Source organism: Vitis vinifera, chromosome 4, assembly GCF_030704535.1.
Source record: "Vitis vinifera cultivar Pinot Noir 40024 chromosome 4, ASM3070453v1".
In the NCBI taxonomy this organism is placed as follows: domain Eukaryota; kingdom Viridiplantae; phylum Streptophyta; class Magnoliopsida; order Vitales; family Vitaceae; genus Vitis; species Vitis vinifera.
Genome location: NC_081808.1, coordinates 6,389,324 through 6,412,917, shown reverse-complemented (window position 1 = coordinate 6,412,917; position 23,594 = coordinate 6,389,324). Strand labels below are relative to the sequence as shown.

General features: G+C 31.4%; 2 protein-coding genes across 3 annotated transcripts; both read left to right on the top strand.

Moving 5' to 3' along the window:
- The first annotated feature begins 191 nt into the window (after positions 1–191).
- Positions 192–8,498, top strand: LOC100257594 (uncharacterized transporter C405.03c). 2 transcript variants are annotated; one of them, XM_002285458.5, is made up of 8 exons: positions 192–566; positions 3,285–3,686; positions 5,158–5,375; positions 6,056–6,126; positions 6,210–6,311; positions 6,517–6,634; positions 6,721–6,856; positions 8,071–8,498. In XM_002285458.5, exons 1-8 carry the CDS (start codon positions 486–488, stop codon positions 8,131–8,133), a joined length of 1,191 nt encoding a protein of 396 aa, XP_002285494.1. In that variant the 5' UTR covers positions 192–485; the 3' UTR covers positions 8,134–8,498. The 2 variants fall into 2 exon arrangements, with proteins under 2 accessions (XP_002285494.1, XP_059592261.1); XM_059736278.1 differs by having other exon boundaries at positions 198–954; positions 1,238–3,686.
- Positions 8,499–10,412: 1,914 nt separating this feature from the next.
- On the top strand, positions 10,413–15,784 carry LOC100262722 (ER membrane protein complex subunit 7 homolog). The gene is made up of 7 exons (XM_002285451.5): positions 10,413–10,643; positions 10,936–10,979; positions 11,613–11,721; positions 12,768–12,831; positions 12,926–13,042; positions 13,152–13,260; positions 15,365–15,784. Exons 1-7 carry the CDS (start codon positions 10,549–10,551, stop codon positions 15,457–15,459), a joined length of 633 nt encoding a protein of 210 aa, XP_002285487.1. The 5' UTR covers positions 10,413–10,548; the 3' UTR covers positions 15,460–15,784.
- The last annotated feature ends 7,810 nt before the right edge of the window (positions 15,785–23,594 follow it).

The window sequence follows — 23,594 nt, the reverse complement described above, 5'->3', positions numbered from 1 at the left end:
GATGAATATTCAACTATTTCTATAAGAAATTTCAATGAATTAAAAATAACTCCCAAAGTTATTAAAGGGTTATAAATGGGCAATTTCCTTTCAAAATATATATATTAAATTAATATTGAGTAATTTTATTTTATTTTTGGTAATTTTCACAAAATAATTTAACATGAAGGCGAGTTTTCCTTTTTCAAATCAAAACAAATGGGGAGAGAGAAAGAGAGAGAAATCAACTAATAACCACCGAGCCTTAATTTTAAGCCATTCTACCTCCTTTCCCTCTCTTTCTTCTCCAATCTTTTGGCATTTTTCTCTCGGTGTTTTTCTCTCTGTTTGTTTACTGAGCATTGATTCAGGGAACCTCCCAAGATCCCACAAAATCTCATGCCTCTGACCAGTGGGAAAATCACAGACCTCTGAGATCTGAGGGAACCCACATAGATCTTAGGTTGTTTCTTCAATTTCTCATTGTGGGTCTTGTTCGATTCATTATGAGTTGGAAGTATAGGGCTGGTTTGTTCTTGATTGCTGCTGTTGTCGTTATATGGGTCACCTCCGCAGAAGTCACCCAGGTCTGTTTTTTCTTTTTGTTTCCTTTCCTCAGAGCGTTTTGCCCATTTGGTTTGTTGGTTTCTGTTGTTGATTCATAGTGATGCGTTTTGTTTGTGTTTGGTTGGTGAGAAATCTGTGGGGAATAAATGAAAGGAACGTTTTGAATCTTGTTTCTTAATGGTATTTTGGTTTGTGAAAAAAAAATAAAAATCTGAAAACTCCCTCAAAAGTAAGGAGAGTTGTAGTGGGCTCAGTTGAGTCGGTCCAAGCATCGTGAAATTTATGAATTGAAGCTGTGGCTTCGTTTCTTTTCCTTCATTTTCTATACAACCGAACAGAGGGCAAGTTCATCGGAGAACTTCATGGTTTTGGTGTTTTGGATTTTGTAATGGTTGAAATTTGATTTAGGTGGTGTTTGTTTTTTTGGCTTTTTAATTAAAAAGTAATTTGTTTTCAGAATTTAGATAGCTTGTTTTTCTACTTTTTCATGATTTATTATAAACTTTTTACTAAATAGAAAAAACCAAAATATTTAATTTTTTCTAAATAGAAAAAATAACATATTAGTTTTTCTTTACTTTTTAATACTTGATAGAAATAAAATACCATAAAAACAAACAACCTAATATTTAACACTATTAAACATTAAAGTTCTATTTAGAATTAAGTAAAAAAACAAACACCACCTTAGACTCGTGCCCATTTGTTTAAATTAACATGTACTTTATCAATATCCCTTTGGTGCTTTGAGAAATTAGAGTTTGAAACTGTGGGTTTTATTTTGAAGTTGCACAAAAAAACTGAACTTCTCTTTTATAACCTACATGGTGTGGTTGTGGGATTTGGAGGAAACAAAAGGAAAATTGAAAGCTTAATATTATCTCAACATTTTGGTTTCCAGGAAAATGAGAGAAGAATGGATGAACTCTTTGTAATTACTTGGCTGAGTTGAGTTTTTCATTTATTAATGAACTAAGCAACACAAAATGCAAGACTCCAAATTTCTTTTCCTTAGTTTTCTATGAAACCTTGGGGAAGCTTACTATACCCACTGATAAAAATTGAAAAGTGTTTCTTTGTAAATGAATTTTCCCAACACCAACTGACTACTATATATATATATATATATATTTTTTTTTTTTCCCTTTTTTGTGTGATAAATGTGTATCCAATTGTATTTGAGAAGAACTTGATTTGTTTTGTAACACAAGAATGCAAATGTCATGACTTATATGAATTTGGTTTACACTTGGGGCAAATGTCAGGCTTATATGAATTTGGTTTACACTTAGGCCATGTCTGGAATGTTGGAATAGAGAATGGGAATGAGAAATCAATTCCATTTCCATTCATTAATTTGTTTGGATTGTTTTTTTAAAATAAGAATATGAATAAAAAAATTCATTGCCACTCTTAGTAGGATTTTGATTCCTCTCTTCTACATAGTCTTATGATTCACCTCTATTTGCATCTTGTTTTCATTCTTATTCCCACTGAATAGTGGCACCTAGACTATTAATCCTTTTTGTGTTTTTAACCTAGCTTGAATCACATGTCTAATTCCTCTGTTTGAGTATTGAACAACATGAATATGGAAGTCTGGATGGAGCGAAATTAGAGTTCACTTAAAAGGCAGAAGGCTAAGAAGATATATGATTTGAGTTCACCATGCCTCTCACTCAGATTTTACCATACCTAGAGTTATGCAGTTTGGAGTCCTACCCATAAACTTCTTTCATCTTAGGGTTTTGTATTGTAATAATGTGCATGTGTGTGAGGCTGTGGGATTTTTTTTCCCTGTTGACAAATTTGTGTTCTGATAAATGTATGCACTCGGCGTGGGCATGCGCATTGCTTCATGCATGTGTTGCCTTTTAAGCGTCCAAATATAGAAACATCAAGTTTAGTTTTGTAGCTTGCTTATAATTCAAAATAGAAGAGTCTACCATGTACCCTGGGAGGACCAGATACCCTTTGAGTCGATCACATAAAAACGAAGAAAAAAATGCTTCAAAGATGAAAATTTGGATTTGCTCTCTATCATGACTGATGATTTTCTTACATTTTCCTCTCATGTTCTTCAACTGCTCTGGAAATATTGGGGTTTGTAGAAATTGTGTTTTTTCATGGCTTCCATATAACATGTCCTCACCCCCCTCCTTCCAAATGATTTTCTGATTATTTGTTAGTTTTCTTGAAGCATCGCTGAGAGATTTGAATCCATGTATAAAACCTGTTGGAAGTGTGATGCTTTAAGAACTTTTAATGAAATTCAACAGGGTTTTCATTTCAGGCAGTGCTCCTTTTGTTACCACTTGCCTAAAAGCTTAAGCTTAAGCTTGTAGGGAACAGGCTTACAATTTATATCGGGCTAATTCCCTCCTTCAAGTGTAGTCCCAACCTGCAGGTGGGAAGACAAATAACCAAATAGACAAAAATGGTTCAAACCCAAGACATCCAAGAATCAGAGCTTTGATACCATGTTAAAGCTAAACTAGCACTTACCGCAAAAGCTTAAGCTTGTAGAAAATGTGCTAACAATATATATCAGCCTATCTCCTTTTTTTTAGTTCTCCATTCTGAGCATGTCCATATATTTATCTATGAGTTTTAATATTCAATCCATCTGTTTGTCGATTTTTTTCTAATATAATTTTTGTGCTTATGCATAATTCCTTCTTTGTTGACTTAAAGAAGTGCTTAAACCAGATATCAACTGACTAGTATCTGCTGAACAGGGTATATTTATTGACTATAAGCAGCCATTCGCGGTGACATATCTTGGAGCTTCTCTTATGGTAGTTTATCTCCCAATAGCATTCATTAAGGATTGGTTATGTAATTCCCTAAAACGTCGGTCTTCTAAAAGTGGTAAAAATGCAGAAACCTTGAATGAGTCTTCTGCTGGACTTAATTCTCCTCTAAAACACATTGGAGGGCAGAAAACTTTTGAATTGGAACATCTGGGGACTTTACCTAGAAAAGACAGCGAAACTGATTATTCTGCTTATGAAGAGGGAAGGCCATTAGTTTCTAAACGCAGAGATGACACGGACCTGCTGAAACAAGAGAAAGCTCTTACAACCCGGCAAATTGCTATTTATGGATTTTACATTGCCCCTATCTGGTTTATAACCGAGGTAAGATGCTGCATTGGCTGGTTTCTTTTAGCATCTGACCACCAATCTTGTTTATGAAATGTTTCCTTTTATGTGTGTGTGTCTATATATATATATATATGTATGTATATATATATAAAGCTCTTTGCATGTCACTAGTCTTGGCATATACTTATAATGATGGGTATTCTGGGGTTTTTAATACTTTGTTACTTTTAAGCACATGTTCATTTGGTGTTGAATCATGTTTAGATGACACAATTCAATTGTATGGACATGATAAATGAACATGTCTTCTAGTAACCTTCTTTCTCAATAGAGTGGATGTTTGAACCCACGGGTTAAATATGGCATTCACCATGACTTTGCATTTGGGAGTGATACAGGATTCTGATATGTAATGCATAGGTCATGCACTATGTCTGTCACTCGGCCTCATACCTTGCTACAGATCTATTATTCCTTGCATGAAACCATATAGGAATCTATGCTGTGCTAAGTGGCAGGTTTTGGACTACTAGCTCCATGATTTGGGGATGTTGCATTACTTGCTTGATTCTTCGCAAAGCCCTCAAGATGAATGGTGTAGGTTTCAGGACACTGCTAGATGGACAGCTGAGATCTTACATCCATGTTAGAGCCTTTGAGAGCGGCCTTTTACTGTGGCAGTTGTTGTATCCAAAAAAATTGCTTCATCGAATAAGCCCAATTTTCTGGGATTTGAATTAACCCATTCAAGCTTGGAGATGTTCCCTATGCCTCAAACCTATAATATCCCGATCCTCCTATTAAACCCAATGTACCGGTGTTGACACAACATGACATGGATTGTGGGTATAGGATCCTTGTTGGACACTCCTATTTTACTTTGGCGTGGATGTGTGATTTTTTTATTGATATCCTTTTATTCTTTCAAGTTCTCAGTTATAATTATTATATTAGAGAAAAAGAAGAGTTATTTGAAAAGTGAATTTTTGTAAGAATATTTAGGGATAAGAGGATAAAAAGGGATTAGAGAGAAAAGTTGAGAGTTTTTAAAAGGGATATCTTTATTTCCAATTTATTTTTAATTGATTTTTCTTTTATTATGCCATATCTTAGTACCTATGCCCTTTTTGAATCCTTTTTAGTCGAGCCCTTATATTCTAAAATTTAAGTTGTGAAGGATCAGACACTTAGACACATGCCCGCATCCGATGCTCATACTTGAACTCATGCAACATAGCCCCACACACATGAAACTAGTTCTTCTTATCATAATTCTTTTGGTGCACAGTCCTTTTTCATCCTTGCATGTCTCCATGTTTATGCTATTGATGTTCAAGTAGTTTGTTATTAGGTACTTTTATGTTGCATTACTGATGTGCACAGTTTTTGCTATCAAATGAGAGATGTCTTTTAGGGATTCTATTTTACAATGGTAGTCCAGGTTAAAGTCCTATGTGAAGGAATTCAGAGAGAGTACTTGATTGTGATTTTCTATTTTTTGCAGTATTTTTCAAATGCTGCACTTGCACGTACAAGTGTTGCTAGTACAACCGTCCTATCTTCAACTTCAGGACTCTTCACTCTTTTCATTGGTGCACTTTTGGGCCAAGATTCTTTAAACGTAGCAAAAGTAGTTGCTGTCTTTGTTAGCATGGCTGGTGTTGCTATGACAACTATGGGGAAAACTTGGGCCACAGATGAGTCAAAACTAAGTGCTTCTCTGTAAGTCTTTTCTCCACTTCATTGGTTATATCAAATTTAATTTTTGCTTTCATTTTATTACATACTCTATTTAGATGAGAGACGAAATTAAGGGTTTCACAATGCTATTGGGTGTAGCTTGCAGTCTTCTGGTTGTGATATTACTACATTATAACTGAACTAACTTTGAGACAGAGAGGCTTGTATCTGGTGCCTTTCCCTAAATCCACAACACCTTGGCAAAATTCCTTTATTTCAGAAGACAAATAGAATTTGTTATCATCAAAGTATCTGTATCTCTTTTGCTGCCAATACCCTGCTAGATTTCATAAATCGAATAAAACAATCCAATAGGTGGGGTTTCACAATTTTTGATAGGTAGAATGGTGGGGGTTTTCACAAACTGTTCCCCTGTAACAGCATAGCTTTCATTCTTTCCTTACCACTGTATCATTATGATGATGTTCTATAATATTTTGTTAAAAGAAATGTCTTGTAAATTTTTTTTTAATTTTATTATGTAAAAAGGGCTTTTTTTTGGCTTTCTTTTCTTTTCTTGTTTTACTTTTCTGGGGAGGGTTGGTCTGGGGAAGACACTTGCTGTTTGCACATTGGTGGGCTGCCTTCATATTCAAAACAGACTTTGTTATCATGGTAGGCTTCTTTATCAGCTTGCACTTACATTGGATTTTTGTGTCCAGAAATGGGAAACGCTCTCTTGTTGGAGATCTTTTTGGCCTTCTCTCAGCCATGTCATATGGACTATTTACTGGTTGGCCTTATCTTTAATCTTATTTTGAAAAACTATTTAGATTACATATAATATTCTCATTCATTCTACAATTAATGTTGCAGTGCTTCTTAAAAAGTTTGCTGGTGAGGAAGGAGAAAGGGTTGATGTGCAAAAGTTGTTTGGATATATTGGATTATTTACACTGGTAGCACTGTGGTGGCTTGGTAAGTGTTGTTTGATTAGTAATTTTCTAGCCACTCATTCTGGTTTCCATTTTCTAATCCCGGTGGGTTCTTTTTGCTTTAATTTGCACAGGCCACTTGTTATACTACTTACACACTGTTACAACTCATTTTATTTTTTGTTCTTGGTGTTCCTATGGAGAATTCTATAGTAACTTATTTTTCTCTTCTTTTTTTGGCCTTCTAGTGTGGCCTTTGACAGCCTTAGGGATTGAACCCAAGTTTACAATTCCTCACTCAGCTAAAATGGATGAAGTTGTTATTGCCAATGGCTTTGTTGGGAGTGTCCTCTCTGATTACTTTTGGTATAGGAAACAATCCTTCTCTGCTTGATGCTTTATGTATCCACATATCTTTTCTCTTCTTAACATGAATTTCCTATTCTCTTTAGGGCATTGTGTGTTGTTTGGACAACTCCACTGGTTGCCACCTTGGGCATGTCTCTCACTATCCCACTTGCTATGGTAGCTGACATGATGATCCATGGTCGGCACTATTCAGCTATTTACATTCTTGGCTCAGCTCAGGTAATGGTTTGTTACAAGTATGCAAAAAGTGATAAGTTGCGTTTAGTTACAAGCTGAAGGATGTGTTTTCAATATCCTTAACTGGCAATCTGTGATATGAAGGAATCTACAAAGATGAAACTGGGATAGGTGATATTTTGTATTGATCAATAATTTAGACCATCTGATTTTAGAACTTTCTTCACCCTGTTTTAAAAAATCAGCATCCAAAATATATTGGTAAGATCGTATGGTTCAAAAGCATCTTGTTTCTGTGTTCTTCCTAATATCTGGGGAAAAGTGTGGAACCCATCTTGTATAGTCCTGGTAAATGATGTACAAGCTACATGCTTATGGATGTAATTTGATATGTCAACTTTGAGAAAGAAAAAGAATCCTGCTTGGGTTGGGGGGATGTAACCAGCCTGATATCTAGTAATAGGCTTGTATCCTATCCCATTACCTTCAGCTGCTTGGTTCTACTTCAATCTTCAATCTCTCCAAAATTCTTTTGGTGAAGCAGCTGGATACCACTATTTGTGGCCAGTGATAATATTCAAAATCTCTATTTTTGTTCCACTTATTTCTATGAGAAATCATCCTCTTGGAGATTTGCTTCCAAAGGGTTTAGCTTGCAAAGAAGTCTACAAAACATGTTTGGTTGTGGAATATTTGGCAAATTACTTTGATGCCATCACTTTTCTCCTACATGAAGATAAGCAAACCAATTACTTTGATGCCATCACAATGTCATAAGGTAAAAATGTCCCTCATATTTTTGACAAGATGTGGCTAAACAACGTATGATAACATAGTAAATTAGGACTAGCTATTCCTATCATTTTAATTTGTTGGAAAAAGAATGAAAATGGAAAAGTAAAAGAAAGGAGGCAGTTATTTAGCTTCCCTTATCCAGTGGTGTCCATCTTTTCTCTACTAGGATTACACTGATTTGTCGTTTGGATGTCCAATGGTCATTGAACAACTAGTGTGCTCTTAACAGGATTTGGAATATGTTCCTTACATGTTATTACATCTAAGGGAGTCAAATTTTTTTCTACATTCCTTCAAAACAAGACCATTTTTGGGATACCTATGAAAGCTATTTATATTATATAGGGAGCTCCAAGTGCTATGTAAAACACACTGGAGTGATTCAAATTCCGTATGGAATGTTTAAACACTTTATGGAGCTCAATTTCTCAATTTTTTTATATTCCTTTCGTGGGTTGCAGGTATTTGCAGGATTTGTAATCGCTAATCTATCAGATTGGTTTTCAAAGAAGTTGGGATTGTAGCATTTCATTTGATCATTGTTGCTGAATATAGCAATTATGATTCTTTGTTTGGGGCCATTTGTCTCTCTGCAATGTTATTAGAAGCTGACGGTTTGATTGAATGTGTACAAGGTGCTGCTCTACTTAAAGTTTGGGTAGGAGGTGTTGGCTTCTATAAAGAAGAGAAAAAGAAAAAGAAGAATGGAATTGTGCTGTAATTGATTGTGTAAATAGGATGCCATGGTGAGGTCTGTTTTCCCACTATGCTCCTGTTTTCTGAGTATTGACCCCTGAATATAATAAATTTTTTTTTTTTTTTTGGTAAAAGAAATATTAATTCTTTTGTGAATTTATTATATGCTGCAAATTCCATGATTGTTTTTGTACCCGATTCTCTCCACATTGTCCTGCTCAGTCACTCACTAAATTCACATGTTTGCTCACTTCCATGCTAATGGACTCCAGATTTTTCCAGAATTCAGAACTTCCACATAGTACGTGATGTATTAGAGTCATATTATAGTATTGAAAAGTTTTTTTTCATGGTTTTAAAAACCAGACTGAACCGACAATCGACTGGTCATGGTTGCGGTTCGATCCGGCTAATTGAGCTGGCCAAGGATTGAACTGGAATTGGACCGGGTGAACCGGCAGTTAGACCGGCTGGTTCAACTTTTTTTTTTTTTTTTTATAAGTCAAAAAACCTTTTTTTTTTTTTAAACCAAAAAAACATTTTGATGCATTTTCATTAAAATGACAACATTTTGATCACTGTATGAGGAGTCCATCCGGCCCATTTGTCATCAAGCCCAATAAGCTTTTAGCTGTACTATGTTAATGATTTTTGCATGTCTTTTATACCCCATAATCCCTATACATTTTTTTTATTTATTTTATATTATCAATTTTGGATGTGAGATTAGTTAAGTGAGAAGAAACAAATTTTGCAAACTTGGGACCTTCTGGTGTAAAAATTGAAGCTTAATTATTAAGCTATGAAACTTGTTCATTATATTATATTTGTAAATAAAAATATATGACAAAATTAATTTTTTTTTCAAATTTTTATTGTATAAAAGTATAAAACACTTTCACATTTATTTTTATAATAATAATATAATAATTTCAAAATAATAAAATATATGCAAATAAAATTAAATATTATATATATATATATATATATATATATATATATATTCATTTTAAGTATATCTTTATATTTAAATATTAATATATTTATATTTCTTTTCATCATTTAATTTATATGTCAAATATAAAAATGAAATATTATTAAAATTTGTAATTATATATAATTTTAATTTCTTATAATTATTTAAAAATTTATATAATATATAAATTATTATTTATGACATCACCGATTCAACTAGTAAATCATGAACTGTAATTTTAATTTTTTAAAACATTGGTTTTTTTTTCATCTATCATTCATTTTTCTCACCTTGGTCACTTTTCTTCTTTCTATTTCTTTCTTTTTATTTATTTTTATTTTTTTATTATTTCTTTTTAATTTAGTTATGCCTTCTTTCAGTTTTGTTTTTATAATGTTTATAATGTTTATATCTTGTATAATAATTTTTTTTTTATATATTTTAAAGAAAAAATATCATATTATAATTATATATATATATATAAAAGTTTATTTTTACTTTTTTTATTATTATTTTAAAATTTTGTCATATTTAGTATTTACTATGTAAATTTTATTATAAATATATAGATTTAAATAAAATAAAATAAAATAAAATACAAACCACGATGGATGAATTTTGAATCATGTTTATCAACTTCGAGTTTAACTCAATCAATTGGAGTTTAACACAACCAACTAATTTGAGTTTAATTCAATCAATTTGAGTTTAGAAAAATGAGATTGAGTTGATTTTGAATCGATTGTTTCTTAATTTAAATTAAATTGGAGTTAATCATCAACTTGACTATCTATTGTATCACATAAATCCATTTAATCAATATATTTTTTATTAGTTAAAGTTATTAGTAAAATTAATTTTATATTTGTTTAAAAGGGGTAATTTCATTTACCTTCTTTAAGGTTTTGATTAAATATATCTAATCCCATAAATTTAAAATTTCATCAAATACCTTTCTAATATTTTTTATTTTTTATTTTCATTCATCTCTCATTTAGTTATTTTATTCAAAACTGGGAAGGTATATGAAAAAATTTCGAACCTACGGTTAAATATATTTAGCCAAAATATCGGGGAGGTAAATAAAATTAACCCTTATAAAAATCAGACTGTACACATGGAAACAATCTGGTGGCCCTTTGAATATTTAGATTCAACGGTCTTGATTTCAGGATCAGAAGTCGCCACAAAACGGAGAAACCAAGAACACAAACAAACGTACATACACCCAACTAGTCCCACTGAGCACCCAAGATCTTCTGCTTCAATGGCGTCTACGCTGAGATCGAGTCCGATCCCTCTCATACTTTTCTTACAGTTATGCTTTTCGTTTCTCTCAACTACGCTCGCCATCTCATCTGGGTACGTTTCTGCTTCAATTTTATCTTCATAATTGTGAAAAACCCTAACTTTTAGCTTTCTGTATGTTTGGTTGCTTAGAAAACGTGGGAAGATAATCTGAATTATCATTTTGAAATTTGATTTTTTGGGTTGAGCTTTATGCAACTCTCTGGTTAGTGGACTTTATATTGAAAGAAAACCAATCACATATTTTATTTTATTTTCCTGTGTTTTCTCAAAAAACCTAACCGAGAATTAATGCATTTTTAGGGTTCTCACATGTAATTTCTGTTTGAACGTTGGGTACTTGCAGGAGTAGTGACGGCTACACGATTAACGGTCGGGTCAAGATTGAAAGTATGCTATTTTGCCCCCCTTTCATTGGCATTTCTGGGTTTTTTTTTGAATTTTTGAATTTTTCTTTCTTGTTCATGTTTATATAGGGATGTGGTTTTGCATTTGAACTAGGAATTATGGATTGGTTCTTTGTTTAAAATTGTGATTTATTATTTTGGTTTAGGTTGCGTAAGATTTGGACAATTTGATTGAATTAGCTATATGTGCTGACAGATTAATGGATATTAGATGGAATTTATTGGTGAAGTTTGATTCTTTCCTGCTAAAACAATGTATTTAGTGCTCAACTTTGTTAGAGTTTGAGTAATCACCTCTGCAGCACTTTGATCAGTAGAAGTGGAAAACTCAATCATTAGTGTCTTCTTAATCTATCATCCTTACCAGAGGTTTGAACCCCTGACATCATTAGAGGCTTATTGATTGATTTTCTGGACCATTTGTTTCAAGTTTTGAACTGCCAGGTAACTGTTGTCACCAATTATAAATTTTGGTGCTTTTGTTTTTTGTACTGGAGTTCAAACTTGCTATCATGGTGTGTTTCAGTTTCTTTCCCTCACTATGTTTCTTTAATAATTATGTACTTTTTGTTCAATTTATTGGCTCTTCTAGATTGTTGATGATCTAGTATGGCAGGTACTGGAGTGAAAGGATTTGGTCTTCCTGGAAAAACATCAAATGTCAAAGTCATACTTAATGGTGGCCAATGGGTTACTTTTCTTAGGCCTGATGGTTACTTCTCATTGTATCCTACCTTTCTTTTTTAACATACTGACTCTCTATGAGAACTTGATTTGTGACACTTTTGGTATTTTTTTGGTTACACTTTATAACTTGAATGGTTGCTTTTTTCATGATCAGATGCATATTGATGCTGAAAAAAGCTATTCTTATCTTTTGTCGAGTAATGCATGTTAAGGAGGTTTTGCAACAGATATAATATTAAGTTCCAGATTGAGCTTGTTTATCTGGTTCTTTTATGTGTTGCTGTGAGCATTGGATGGAGGTTTGGAGATGGATTTTCTATGATGGAGCGACTTTCTTTGGGTGGGCCTGCCAATATAGATGTAGGTTTTCTGGCAAACGAGGGACTCTTATGCTTGAGGAATTAGGGGGGTATTTTTACCCTCAAGATGATTTGAGCCAGGAGTGATTTGTACTCTTAGTTAACTTATTTCTGTTTTAATCTTTCTTTGAAGGACTCCTTTGCCTTCTATGTCTGTCCGTTTTTCTCCTGCATATAGATTCTTTACTTTTATTTGTTTAAAGACATGGTTTTGAGATGAATATAAGATTGAAGATATGGTGTCTGAGTCTGTATAATTTGTGACATTGTAACTGACATACATACTTCAGTGATGGGAGGCTTGAGTAATTAATAAAAGTGAACTGGATTGGATTGATCAGGCTTTCCCAACTTTAGATGTTGTGGGGCAGCAGGCAGGAAAATTAGTTGAATGTAAAAGTTGCAAAACTTCTCTATTAAACATTATTTATTAAGAAGGAATATAAATTATAGAAAGCGAAGTTATGAATTTGGGTATAAGATCAATCACTTGCTGTATTAAAAGATTGAAGGAAAACTCAAAGATGCATAGAGTACATATATGCAGCTTATTATATTATGATGTAAAGTTTTATCTGAACTGTTTTTTCTTTTTAGTTGTAAATAGTTGATATTGGACTCTGGCTCATAACAAGAAACTGGCGTATGGTTTGTTGCTGTGGGGCGGATTGGTAGTTTAATTACTCTGTAGGCCATGTATGATTCCTTAACCTTTATGCTTAAAGCCATAATGTGTCAGCAGGGACTCATATGATTGAAGTGGCTGCAATTGGCTATTTCTTTTCTCCGGTAGAATTCTTCCATCTGTTCTTCTATTGATTCCTGATCATCAAATTAGCATGAACCAGATTTCATAAGATTCCATTTCCTTTTATATGTCCAGGTTCGAGTTGATGTCAGTGCCAGAAATCCTGGCAAGATTCAAGCAGCACTAACAGAGAACAGGAAAGGTCTGACTGAGTTGGTTTTAGAGCCATTAAGAGAAGAACAGTATTATGAGGTTGTGTTTGGACTAATTATAAGCTGCCTTTTACTATTTTCCGTGGTTTATAATCATTAGTTTAGTGTTTTACTGATGGTTGGCTGTATGTTAACTTCTCCAATTGCAGATAAGGGAACCCTTCTCTATAATGTCTGTTGTGAAAAGCCCTATGGGTCTAATGATGGGATTCATGCTGATCGTGATGTTTCTAATGCCTAAACTTGTGGAGAACATGGGTAAAGTACTTTGAACATGGTTCAGAATATTTTATGTTTTTCTCTTTGCCTTCAGCTCTGCCTTTTTGTGGACTCACTCAGGTTGACTTGGCTTATGGAGATTGGCAAGCCCATTCTCTTACTAGGGCTTTCATAAGCTTAGCCCAAGTGGTACATTGACTTTTGTTGTTGACGTACATGTGGATCATCATGACAAGATTCTTTTAAATCCTCACATGTGTGTACACCAATGTTTTTAACTCATACCAGACTGCCAGTTGGTCAACTGGACCATTTTCCAGTCTGAGCCATGTATTTAGCCCATTTTCTCTTTCAACCGGCAACCCATCGATTTAACCACCCAACCAGACAAGTGGCCAGTTTTCCAAAAATTGGTTCGTTTTCTATCTTCAAAATCAAGCACGAGGTAGGGGATTTGGACGATGGACCTCCCCCAAAACCATAAAATGCTGTTGCCATTGGGTGACACTTCTCTTTATTAAAAGATAGGATTGATAAATACATAAAAGCATGTTGTTTGTTTTCAAATGTTTGTCATATTATTTTGCCTACAAACATTAAATAAATATAAATATTTATCCGCTTTTATTTTTAAGATAACAGCTATGCAAATAATACAGGTAAAATATAAGAATTTTTAAAATTATGAAAATGATAGAATATATAACTTTTGAAATGTGTGTATGAAATTAAATAATAAAATTTTCTTTCCATCCTGAGGTATTCTTAAAATTTTTGTTAATTATTTTTATTAGAGAAATGTTAAATGCTCTAGCCTCATTTTCTTTGTTCTTTAAAAAAAATGAAAAAGAAGTGAAGGGACAATTTTGTCTTCTTCTTCTTTTTCCCTAACCCAAATATCCCTATATTCTTCTTCTTCTTCCTTCCATTTTTCTTCTTCTTCTGCTTCTTTAGTTTTTGTTTGTTTTTTTTATTTATCTAAAACATAAAGAGAAAAACGAGGGAGAGAGGGGGGTGACCATGGCAATGCCCTCTAGTATGCCATGGCCACCACCTCTGTCATTTAACCTTGAGAGAAAAACTTAAAGCAAAAAGGAGATAGAAAGAGAGGGGTGGCATGCCGTCAGGCACAACTACGAACAGTGGCATGCCATGATTGCCAGCCCTCTCTTCCTCTTTTTTCAATTTATGTTTTAGCTAAACAAAAGAAAAAAAAAATGCAAAAAAACAAAAACTGAAGAAGAAGAGAAAAGAAGAAAAGATGTTAGGGTTAGGGAAAAAAAAGAAGAACAGAGGGAAGTTAGGGTTAGTGTTACGGAAGAAGAAGAAGAATAAGAGGACAAAAAGTATTGTTTCACTTTCACTTTTATTTGAAAAAAAAAAAAGGGAGAATGAGGTGGCAAGGGTTAAGAGAGATTAAGTGGGGGTGTTCAACATTTCTATTATTTTTTTTAAATTTTTAAATTTTTATGACTATTTTAATTTTAACAATATATAATTTTTATATTTATGAATTTATGCTGACAGTACTTTGATCATGATTGAACCAGCGATTTGACTGGTGAATCATAACCTAGTAATTTTTTTTGTTCAATTACTGGACTAGTTTTGAGAACATTGGTGTACACCTCCCACCCCAAACTCTCTCACCCTGAATGGTAAGAGTTGAATCTTGGACCTTACCTAATGTGGAGCCAGAGTAGGAGATACTGCACGGCTACAAAAAGTTGGTGGTCATTCTAATAGTTTAGCCGGATGGAATATTTTTAAATTGGTTGGTACTCCAAATCATTGGTGGTCATTCCTATAGTTTAGCTGGATGGAATATTTTTAAATTGATTGGTACTCCAAATCCCTTTTATATTTGCCTTCCAAACTTTCATATCTTACCACATTACCATCTGGTAATAATGCCAATAGGAGAGTTGTTGCTTCTTTCCATATCACATTCTATTTTTGTTTAATGCTTTATCTTTCTCAGATTATAAATATGATGGAATGATATTTTGTTCAAGCTGCTTTTATCTGCTTTTTGCCTACATGTCTTACTGATCCTTGGGTGACTTCAACAGATGGATAATTTTTGTCAGGATGGTTCTGGGTCTTTTACTGATCACGTCCATCTGTTTTGTTTTGGCCTCAGATCCCGAAGAAATGAGGCGGGCACAAGAGGAAATGAGAAACCAGGGGGTTCCCTCTCTTTCAAGTTTGTTACCTGGAGCTGGCAGGGCCAATTAGAGATTTTACATTTGAAACTGTGACCCCAATCTTCAAATGGGGCACTACATCAGTCATTCAAGAACCTAATTGCTGGACAGTGTTCTCACAGGACAAAGCATCTTGGTTTGGCTGGAAAGTTTTTATTTTCCCTTTGGGATAATCTATAGGGATTAACTACTTTTCAAATCTAATCATCTGTGAACATCACAAGTTCCTTCTGTTTTCTGTTTGAAATTCAAAATATTTAAGAGGCATTTTTTTTTGTGTGTTGTAGCCTTAGGCCACGATTTATATGCTTTGTAAAATTTGATCACGATCTAGTGTTGTTTGTTTAAAGAAGAAACGAGGGCCACTACTGAAATGGGAGAGCCATATCCATGGATAAGCTCATTGTTCTCCAGGTTGTGAGTATGTATATAGCTGGAATTGGTTGATGAAGAAGCAAGAAGCAGTACAAGTGAAACACTCAATATCCAGGTCTAGAATACTCAACCAAGTCAGCAAAATCATGAATTATTTTTTATCCATGGTATTTACAACACTTGATTCCATGGGATTTTGTGGTTGAAGTTAACAACTAATCCCTTTGTTTTTCTCAAATGGGCTTATACTATTTTGATGTTTTTCCATCTACCTTTAGGTTATCATTTACCGAATTTTAATTGGGAGAATTTTACTAATAGATTCAGGTTAAATACCCTCAGTGATTACGAGTTTGAAATTTCATTAAATGCATTTTGGAAGCGTTCTTTTTTATTGTGTAGGCATGTATGCTTTATATACAATTACATTGCATACTAACTTTCTAAGATGATCAAGGGGGTGTTTGCAGACTTTTTCAGCTAAATGCCAAATTGGAAATGTGGTCCTGCTAGCATGGCCTTATCCTCGACGGTCAGGTGATGGTGGGTGGGTGTGGGGGTGGGAGAGGTTGAGTTGTGTCCTTCTTGGGGTATTTAGGTGGTATGTACTTAATTCTGGTACCACCACATTCTTTATTTTGGATTAAATGAAAAGCGAGTGAAAATAATAAATGATGATATACATGAAAGTATTTGATGACTTTCAAACTTTAGGAGGCGTGTGAAATTCATCAATTTTAATAAAGCAATAAAATAGGGAAAATTATGAATAAATGTGGACTTATTTTGGTAAGTCTTGTGAAGGGTAAGGAGAAAATATAAAAATTCCTTCAAAAGCTAGCTAGATAAATAATTATAAAATATAAAAAATACCCTTTAATTACCCAAAAAGACATCTTTTAAGATTATTAGTTCGGTTTTAGGTTATGAGCGCTATATAAATATATTATATTCACAAAATAAACAGACTAATATTAAAATATATTACGAAGATGTCTAATTTGAAAACTTTTGAATTCTTTTACATGACCAATAGTTTTGTATGATTGGACTATACATTGTAGCATGACTTTTGCCATAAATCAATCTTAAAAATAAAATAAAATATTAATTTCAATTCACAAGATTTACAAGTTTTTTTTTTATAATAAAAATCATTAAACAATTTAAAAAATGAATGATGTTAGCACACTGTGTGACGTGTTCATACCAAATGTTAATAAGGTATTAATAGACATCTCCAAAACTATTATAGATGATCATTTTCGTTGAAGATACAACATATTAATCCAAAACTATCATAGATGATCATTTTCGTCGAAGATACAACATATTAATCAACTACCCACATAGTGAGAGAATAAAAAGGGAAAAGTTTAATAGTTTATAATAGACTACAATGAATTTATTAATATGCAAAATGTGGCAACATTGTTCATCTTCAAACAATCTCAATGAACCCTTGGGAGAGCATCATAGACTTTGCATGCTCCATGCACCAATAGATGGTATTTCAAACTTCACTATTATCTAATATTATAAGTTATATTAGAAGCTTTATCTTGTTTTTTATTTTGCCATTTTCTCTTGAAAATTACAAGAAAACATTTTTAGGTTATGATTGATCTATACTTTCCAACAAAATACTCAACCGTTTCTTTCAAAAACCTATGTCTTGTAAATTCAAAGTGGCAGTTTAATAGCATTTAAGGTTGATTTATGACATAAAACATGATAGGAAGCATAACACTAACCCACAATTATCAATATCGTAAAAAAAGTTCAAAAATTTATAAATTAAGTCATACTGTAATGTGTGTGTATTTATATTGTAAGTGTAACGTATTTTGTTGTACCAAAATATTATAATAAAAGTAACATTATTAGAAATGCATTTATACCTATTGGCATCTAACACAACACACCAACGTAAGAGCAACATTTACTCAATGCATTAAAATTATTACTTAATGATTTTTACTAGAAAAAAAACCTACATGTCTTGTGAATTTAGACTGATACTATATTAAACTTTTAAGATTTGTGTATAACATAAAGCATGTTAGGGAGTATAACATGATAACCCATAATTGTCACTTTCGTAAACAAGTTCAAAGTTTCTTATTAGGTCCTATCGTAATGTAATACTAATATTTTATATTATAAGTATAGTGTATTGTTGTCGTACCCATATTTTATAAAAAAAGAAAGAAAAAAAAAGTGTTAAGTGACCCATACCTATATTAAATGCACTAATAGCCATTAAATGTGTTGAGTAACCTAAATCAAATACCAATGCAATAAAAAATATAAGTGAATCCACATACTAACATGTATTAAGCACTCTCACATAATCATTTTATTGTTCTACAATAGTATATTCCGGAAAATAAGAGTGTTGGCTCGAGTTAAAAGCTTTTATGTGTAGTAACATTATTGCAATACTGATTATTAACGATTCATATTATTTATTTACAAAAAAAATAAATAGTAGGTTTTTAAAGTCATATATATATATATATATATATATTTATTTATTTATTTATAAGAATAAATTTATAAACAAATTTCAAGATTAAATACATATTTTATTCCTAAGTTTATTAAAAATGCATGATAAATTTCTTTAACTTGGATTTCATAAATAGAGCCTTAAAGGGAGAAAAAAAAAAGGCTAGAAAGAGAACTATTTTCTATTGAAATAAATAGAGTCTGAGGACCTCAAAGAATTCTAGTTTTCAAAAATTTTTGTTATCTAGTTGTGAGCTCAATATACTTAAGTTACAAGTATGTCAATTGCCAAACATTGGGATGACAAATTGAAAAATAAGACAGAGACATTAATTAAACCACGAAAGTTTAAATTTAGATATGGGTACTTGGAAAACCCTTAAAAATGGAAAAGAATAGAGTTGAAATGTCAAGTGTCCTCTGAGAATTCATGAAAAATAATTGAAAATTAAAGCAAGAGGAGAACAAATTATGAAAATGATAATAGCAACAGTAATATAATCTAGCAAAAAACATTACAACTATTCATGTAAACATTTGAGGTTTCAATTATAAAATTCAAAATTTCTCAACTCTATAAATGTGAGAATCAAAGTTCAAAATTTTTAAATTGCATTACTTTGATTTTATAATGGATCTTGAGAAAAAGGGGATTTCTCATATACTCAAATTGAAACCTTAGAAATTAAAATCCGTGCAAATGATTTCTCATATACCAAAATGAAACCTTAGAAATTGAAATCATTGTAAGAAGAAATTCTTAAACAAAAATGAAAATGTCCATGGAGAGAAAGAAATTAGCGTACCTTTTGAAGAAAAGTTTCTTAAGCTTCTCTATATTGTCATTTATGTACAAAGATAATGAGACCATGATGAGAAGAAGTCTAGAAGGTTAGAACTTAAAGCTTGATTGTGGTTTACTTTTCTTTTGTTTCTAACAAGTTGTATATTGGTTTAATTGTGAACATGAAGTGAAGCGAAGGAAGATTTTTTTTTTCTTCGTTATTTCTAACAAGTCATAGGGTAAAAAGTCATTCAAAGGGAAAAAAATGCCAATAATAATTTTATTCTTTCATAGGAATTTGGGAGATAAATGACCCTTCTACAACTCACCTTATTCGACAATTTCCAAACAAAATATATGTTATATTGACTCGATTTGAATAAACTATCAATTTATACTTAACTTTAAAATCAATGGATTTATTGTTTGAGGCTCATTTTCAAAAGTAATTAATGAAATAAGTGAGAAAAACAATAATTTTTTTCTTATTCCACTTTTACCCTTAATGACTAGCTAGCACAACTCCATGTAATACAAGACATTGTCTTATCATATCCAGATGTTGATAATGTGTTATGTAGGTTAGATTATGCCCAACTAACTTTTGCCACCATGGTAACTATAGGGAAACCTAGATTACTCTGTTCCTAAGGCCTAGATTAGTTAAGTATATGCAAAAACTTCTTAAGCTTTTCTAGATCCTAGTAATGAAAGTAAGACAAACATTTAAAACTTTTTGTGGATCTAGAAAATAAGTTTGGTGTGCTTACCTTTGATCTAGATGTTCCTAGACCGATTCATTTTGAGAAATACTAGTGTCAAATTCGGGGTAGTTGTTGTAGATCTTGTTAACCCATTAATCTTCTACCTGATGACTTATCCTTAAGTCTTAGCTTTGAGATGGTGGAAATCTTTAAGAGGATGGAGGCTAAGGCTCTCTCTCTCTTTGAAACATATGAGAGAAAGTGAATAGAAGAAACTTGAAGTCCTAACCCTTAAAGGTGTATTTATAAGCTTCCCATGGGCTTAAGTAACTAGAGCTCACCTTAGGTTTAGGTCATTTAGTTTAACCCAAAAAAAGTCTAAATTGATTAATGAACCCAAATGAGCTTTAATTAATCAATTAGTCCAGTTCAGACAGACCATTCACTAACTTTGTGCAACCTTCTATATTTACCAAAATGCTTTTATGCACATAAGTGAATTAAGAACCAAGCTAACCCTCATAAATTATGTCGTCAAGGAATATGACCTTAAGTAAAGACCATTGGGACCCATTGGACAATGCTAGCTCCCTTGTAATCCAATTTCAAAGTTGATTTAACATCCCACTACAAAGAGTCAATTACGCTCCAATGCCCTATGTAAATAATATTGTGACACAAGGTGCTTGGGTCCATGACCTACCATCCATTATATGAAGTCTTAGGATAAACTAATGTCCATAATCTAACAATGTGAATGCTATCAGTATCTTAAGATTACCTCTACCACCCTTGAGTTACATGTCCTCTTGTTGTGTAATTAACTGACATGTCCTATTTCATAAAGAACTTATGTTAAGGTCCACTTAGGAAACTACTATGACCATAGTTTTCTTGAACACAAAATTCTTATTATCACCCAAGGGAACTTATTGTTTTAAAGTCCATTAGATATCATGGTGTTTATATTGAGAATACCTGTTATTATAGATTTCCATTAATAGTGACCTAATTCAAAAGGAATATATGATCACTTTAGGATCTCACCTTTAGGTCAAAACCATTGCAAACTTATGTACAAGGTCAGTGTTCTTTCAAGTTTGAGAGATAATACAATATAACAACTTGGTGAAATCATGACTACCTAATAACTTTATGTCATGATTTACCATAAGTCCCGTATAATGTGTAATAGTATATATTATTGCACTCATCATGAGAATCTCATCCCGATGGCAAAGACTCATTCCTCTAATTAGGAGATAGTGCACTATAGACTTAAATAAATTGTCTAAATCCAATAACTGGTTGTGAACTAATCATCTATTTGCAAGTAATCCATGACTTAAATTTTCTATGCAACTCTTAGTGTGCTCAAATTATGTACAATGTAAAAAAATGTTAGGTTAGAATACTCATAAAGTATAATGTTAGAATAAGAATATATAAAAGTAAAGTTAGAATAACATTAAATAAATAATAAATTTTGAATTTGTTACATTATGTTATATTTTTAAGGGTTACATCCCAACATTTATGATGTGGAATCTATTTAAACCCATCGCTCCCTAGTTTTTCACCTACTCTCCTATTTTTGTAGCTCACACAAGTCTGCCTCTTCTTCTCTAGTTACTATTTCTATGTTGCTTTGAAGATAAATCCAACCTTGATGACTTGTCCCTATCCTTAGTAAGTGATTTCCATGAAGGACAAGATATTAGTTGAGGACATATTCAATACTAGGATTAACATATTTCATGTAAAAAAAATGTTAGGATGATATATTTCACTATCTATTCTATCCCATATTTGGTTGAATATCTAATTATCAACCAAACATTAAATAAAATATATTATCTCATCTCTTATCTTATTTCATATCATATCCAATCAATCAAATATGATTTTAGACTATATATGTAAAATATTATATCATTGGATATTATATCTTATGGAATAATATTTTAAGGTATTATATCCATCAAAAGATCTTATGTTATCCTTATATTTGGTTTGTAAAAAGAATAAAAAGATAGAATAAAAAATATATTTCATTTGAATAGTTATTTAAAATGAAAAATGTATTTCATCCTAATATTTGTTGTTAAAAGGGAAAAATCTCACATACTTAGTGTTATTTAAAACCATTATATAATTTATAATTTAATTGGGATTTTTTATTAAAAATTTTATGATTAAAATATTTAATTTAGAAAATAATTTGTATCTATTAAAGATTATATAAAATAATACATATACTAGTATTATCTTATAGTATATTTTATGCATACTTTTTTAGTTTTTTTAAATTACAAGTTTAACCTTTTATTAATCAAAATTATTTGTTTTGGAAAATGAATAATATATAAAATTTATAAAAAAATTGAAGAAAATTAATAAAAATTGTAAATTTATTATTCATAGATTTGTATATTGCATATTTCAACTTGGGTTTATCATATCCCATAGATAGTTGATGTAAAGAAAATATAAAATAATATATCTCACAACTTATCCTACTCATATTTAGTTGAAGATGAGATACGGCAGCTAATGCGATAATTGATTTTACCCTATTGTCAATCAAATATGAGATCTATTATCTTGACTTTTATCCTATCTCATGTTATATCCCATTAACTAAACATGTTCTTAAACTATTGGTTAACGGGATAAAATAAGATATGAATATTGTAGGATATTATATCTTACTAGATATGATATATATTTATTATAATATCATTTCCAATGAAATATGATATTCTTGGATATTATATGTAATAGATATGATATCTTAAGGTATGAAATCCAATGAGATATGCTATATCATGTTTATATTTAGTTTATAAAATAAATAAAAAATGAAAGAAAAACATTATTTTTTAACGTTTGATATTTGTTTCAAAAAACAATTATATTGCATTATAATTTTGTTATTAAAAAATGTGAAAATTTTCTCATGTTTAGTACTATTGAAAATCATTCAACGATATTTGAGAACTTATCTTATTCATGTTTAGTTGAAGATAAAACATGACAAATGGTGAGATAATTGATTTTATTTAATTGGAAACCGAATATGAGATTTATCTTTTTTTTAAAATCCTATTTTATGTTATATCTTGTCTATTAAACTATGTTTGATTAACAAAATAAAATAAGATATGAATATCATAAGATATTATATCCCGTATTTATTGTAATATTATTTGTAATGAAATAGGATATTTTTAAATATTTTATGTAATGAACACGATATCCTAAGATATAAAATGCAATGAGACATATGACATCCTAATGGTAAAGTGTTGAATGTGCAAGTTGATTTTTTTTTAAGTCTCTTTATTAATTTTCTTTTATTTTTTCATAAAATAATTTATTTTTTCCCTTCTGGGTGGTTGAGAATATATAATCAAAGGTGGATTGTTTGAACAAAAATAAAAATATTTGGACCATTGAAAATATATGACAAAATTAATTTGGATTGTTAAACAAACATATATATATATATATATTAAAGTAAATAGTAGTTACCATATCACTATCATCAAACTTTGAATTTGACCCGTTACAAATATACAATAAAATTTGGATAAGTAATCACTGACATAAACATATAAGATTAGAGTATAAATAAACGAGATTTAAGTTGAAAAAAGATAAAATAAAAAAAACATTAGGAGGACAAGATAATACCCAAAAATTTTATATTTTAAATTTTAATTTTTTTTTTATGTAAAAAGTATTTAAGTGAAATAGGGTTTAAAAATTGTTGAAGGACATTTTTATGTA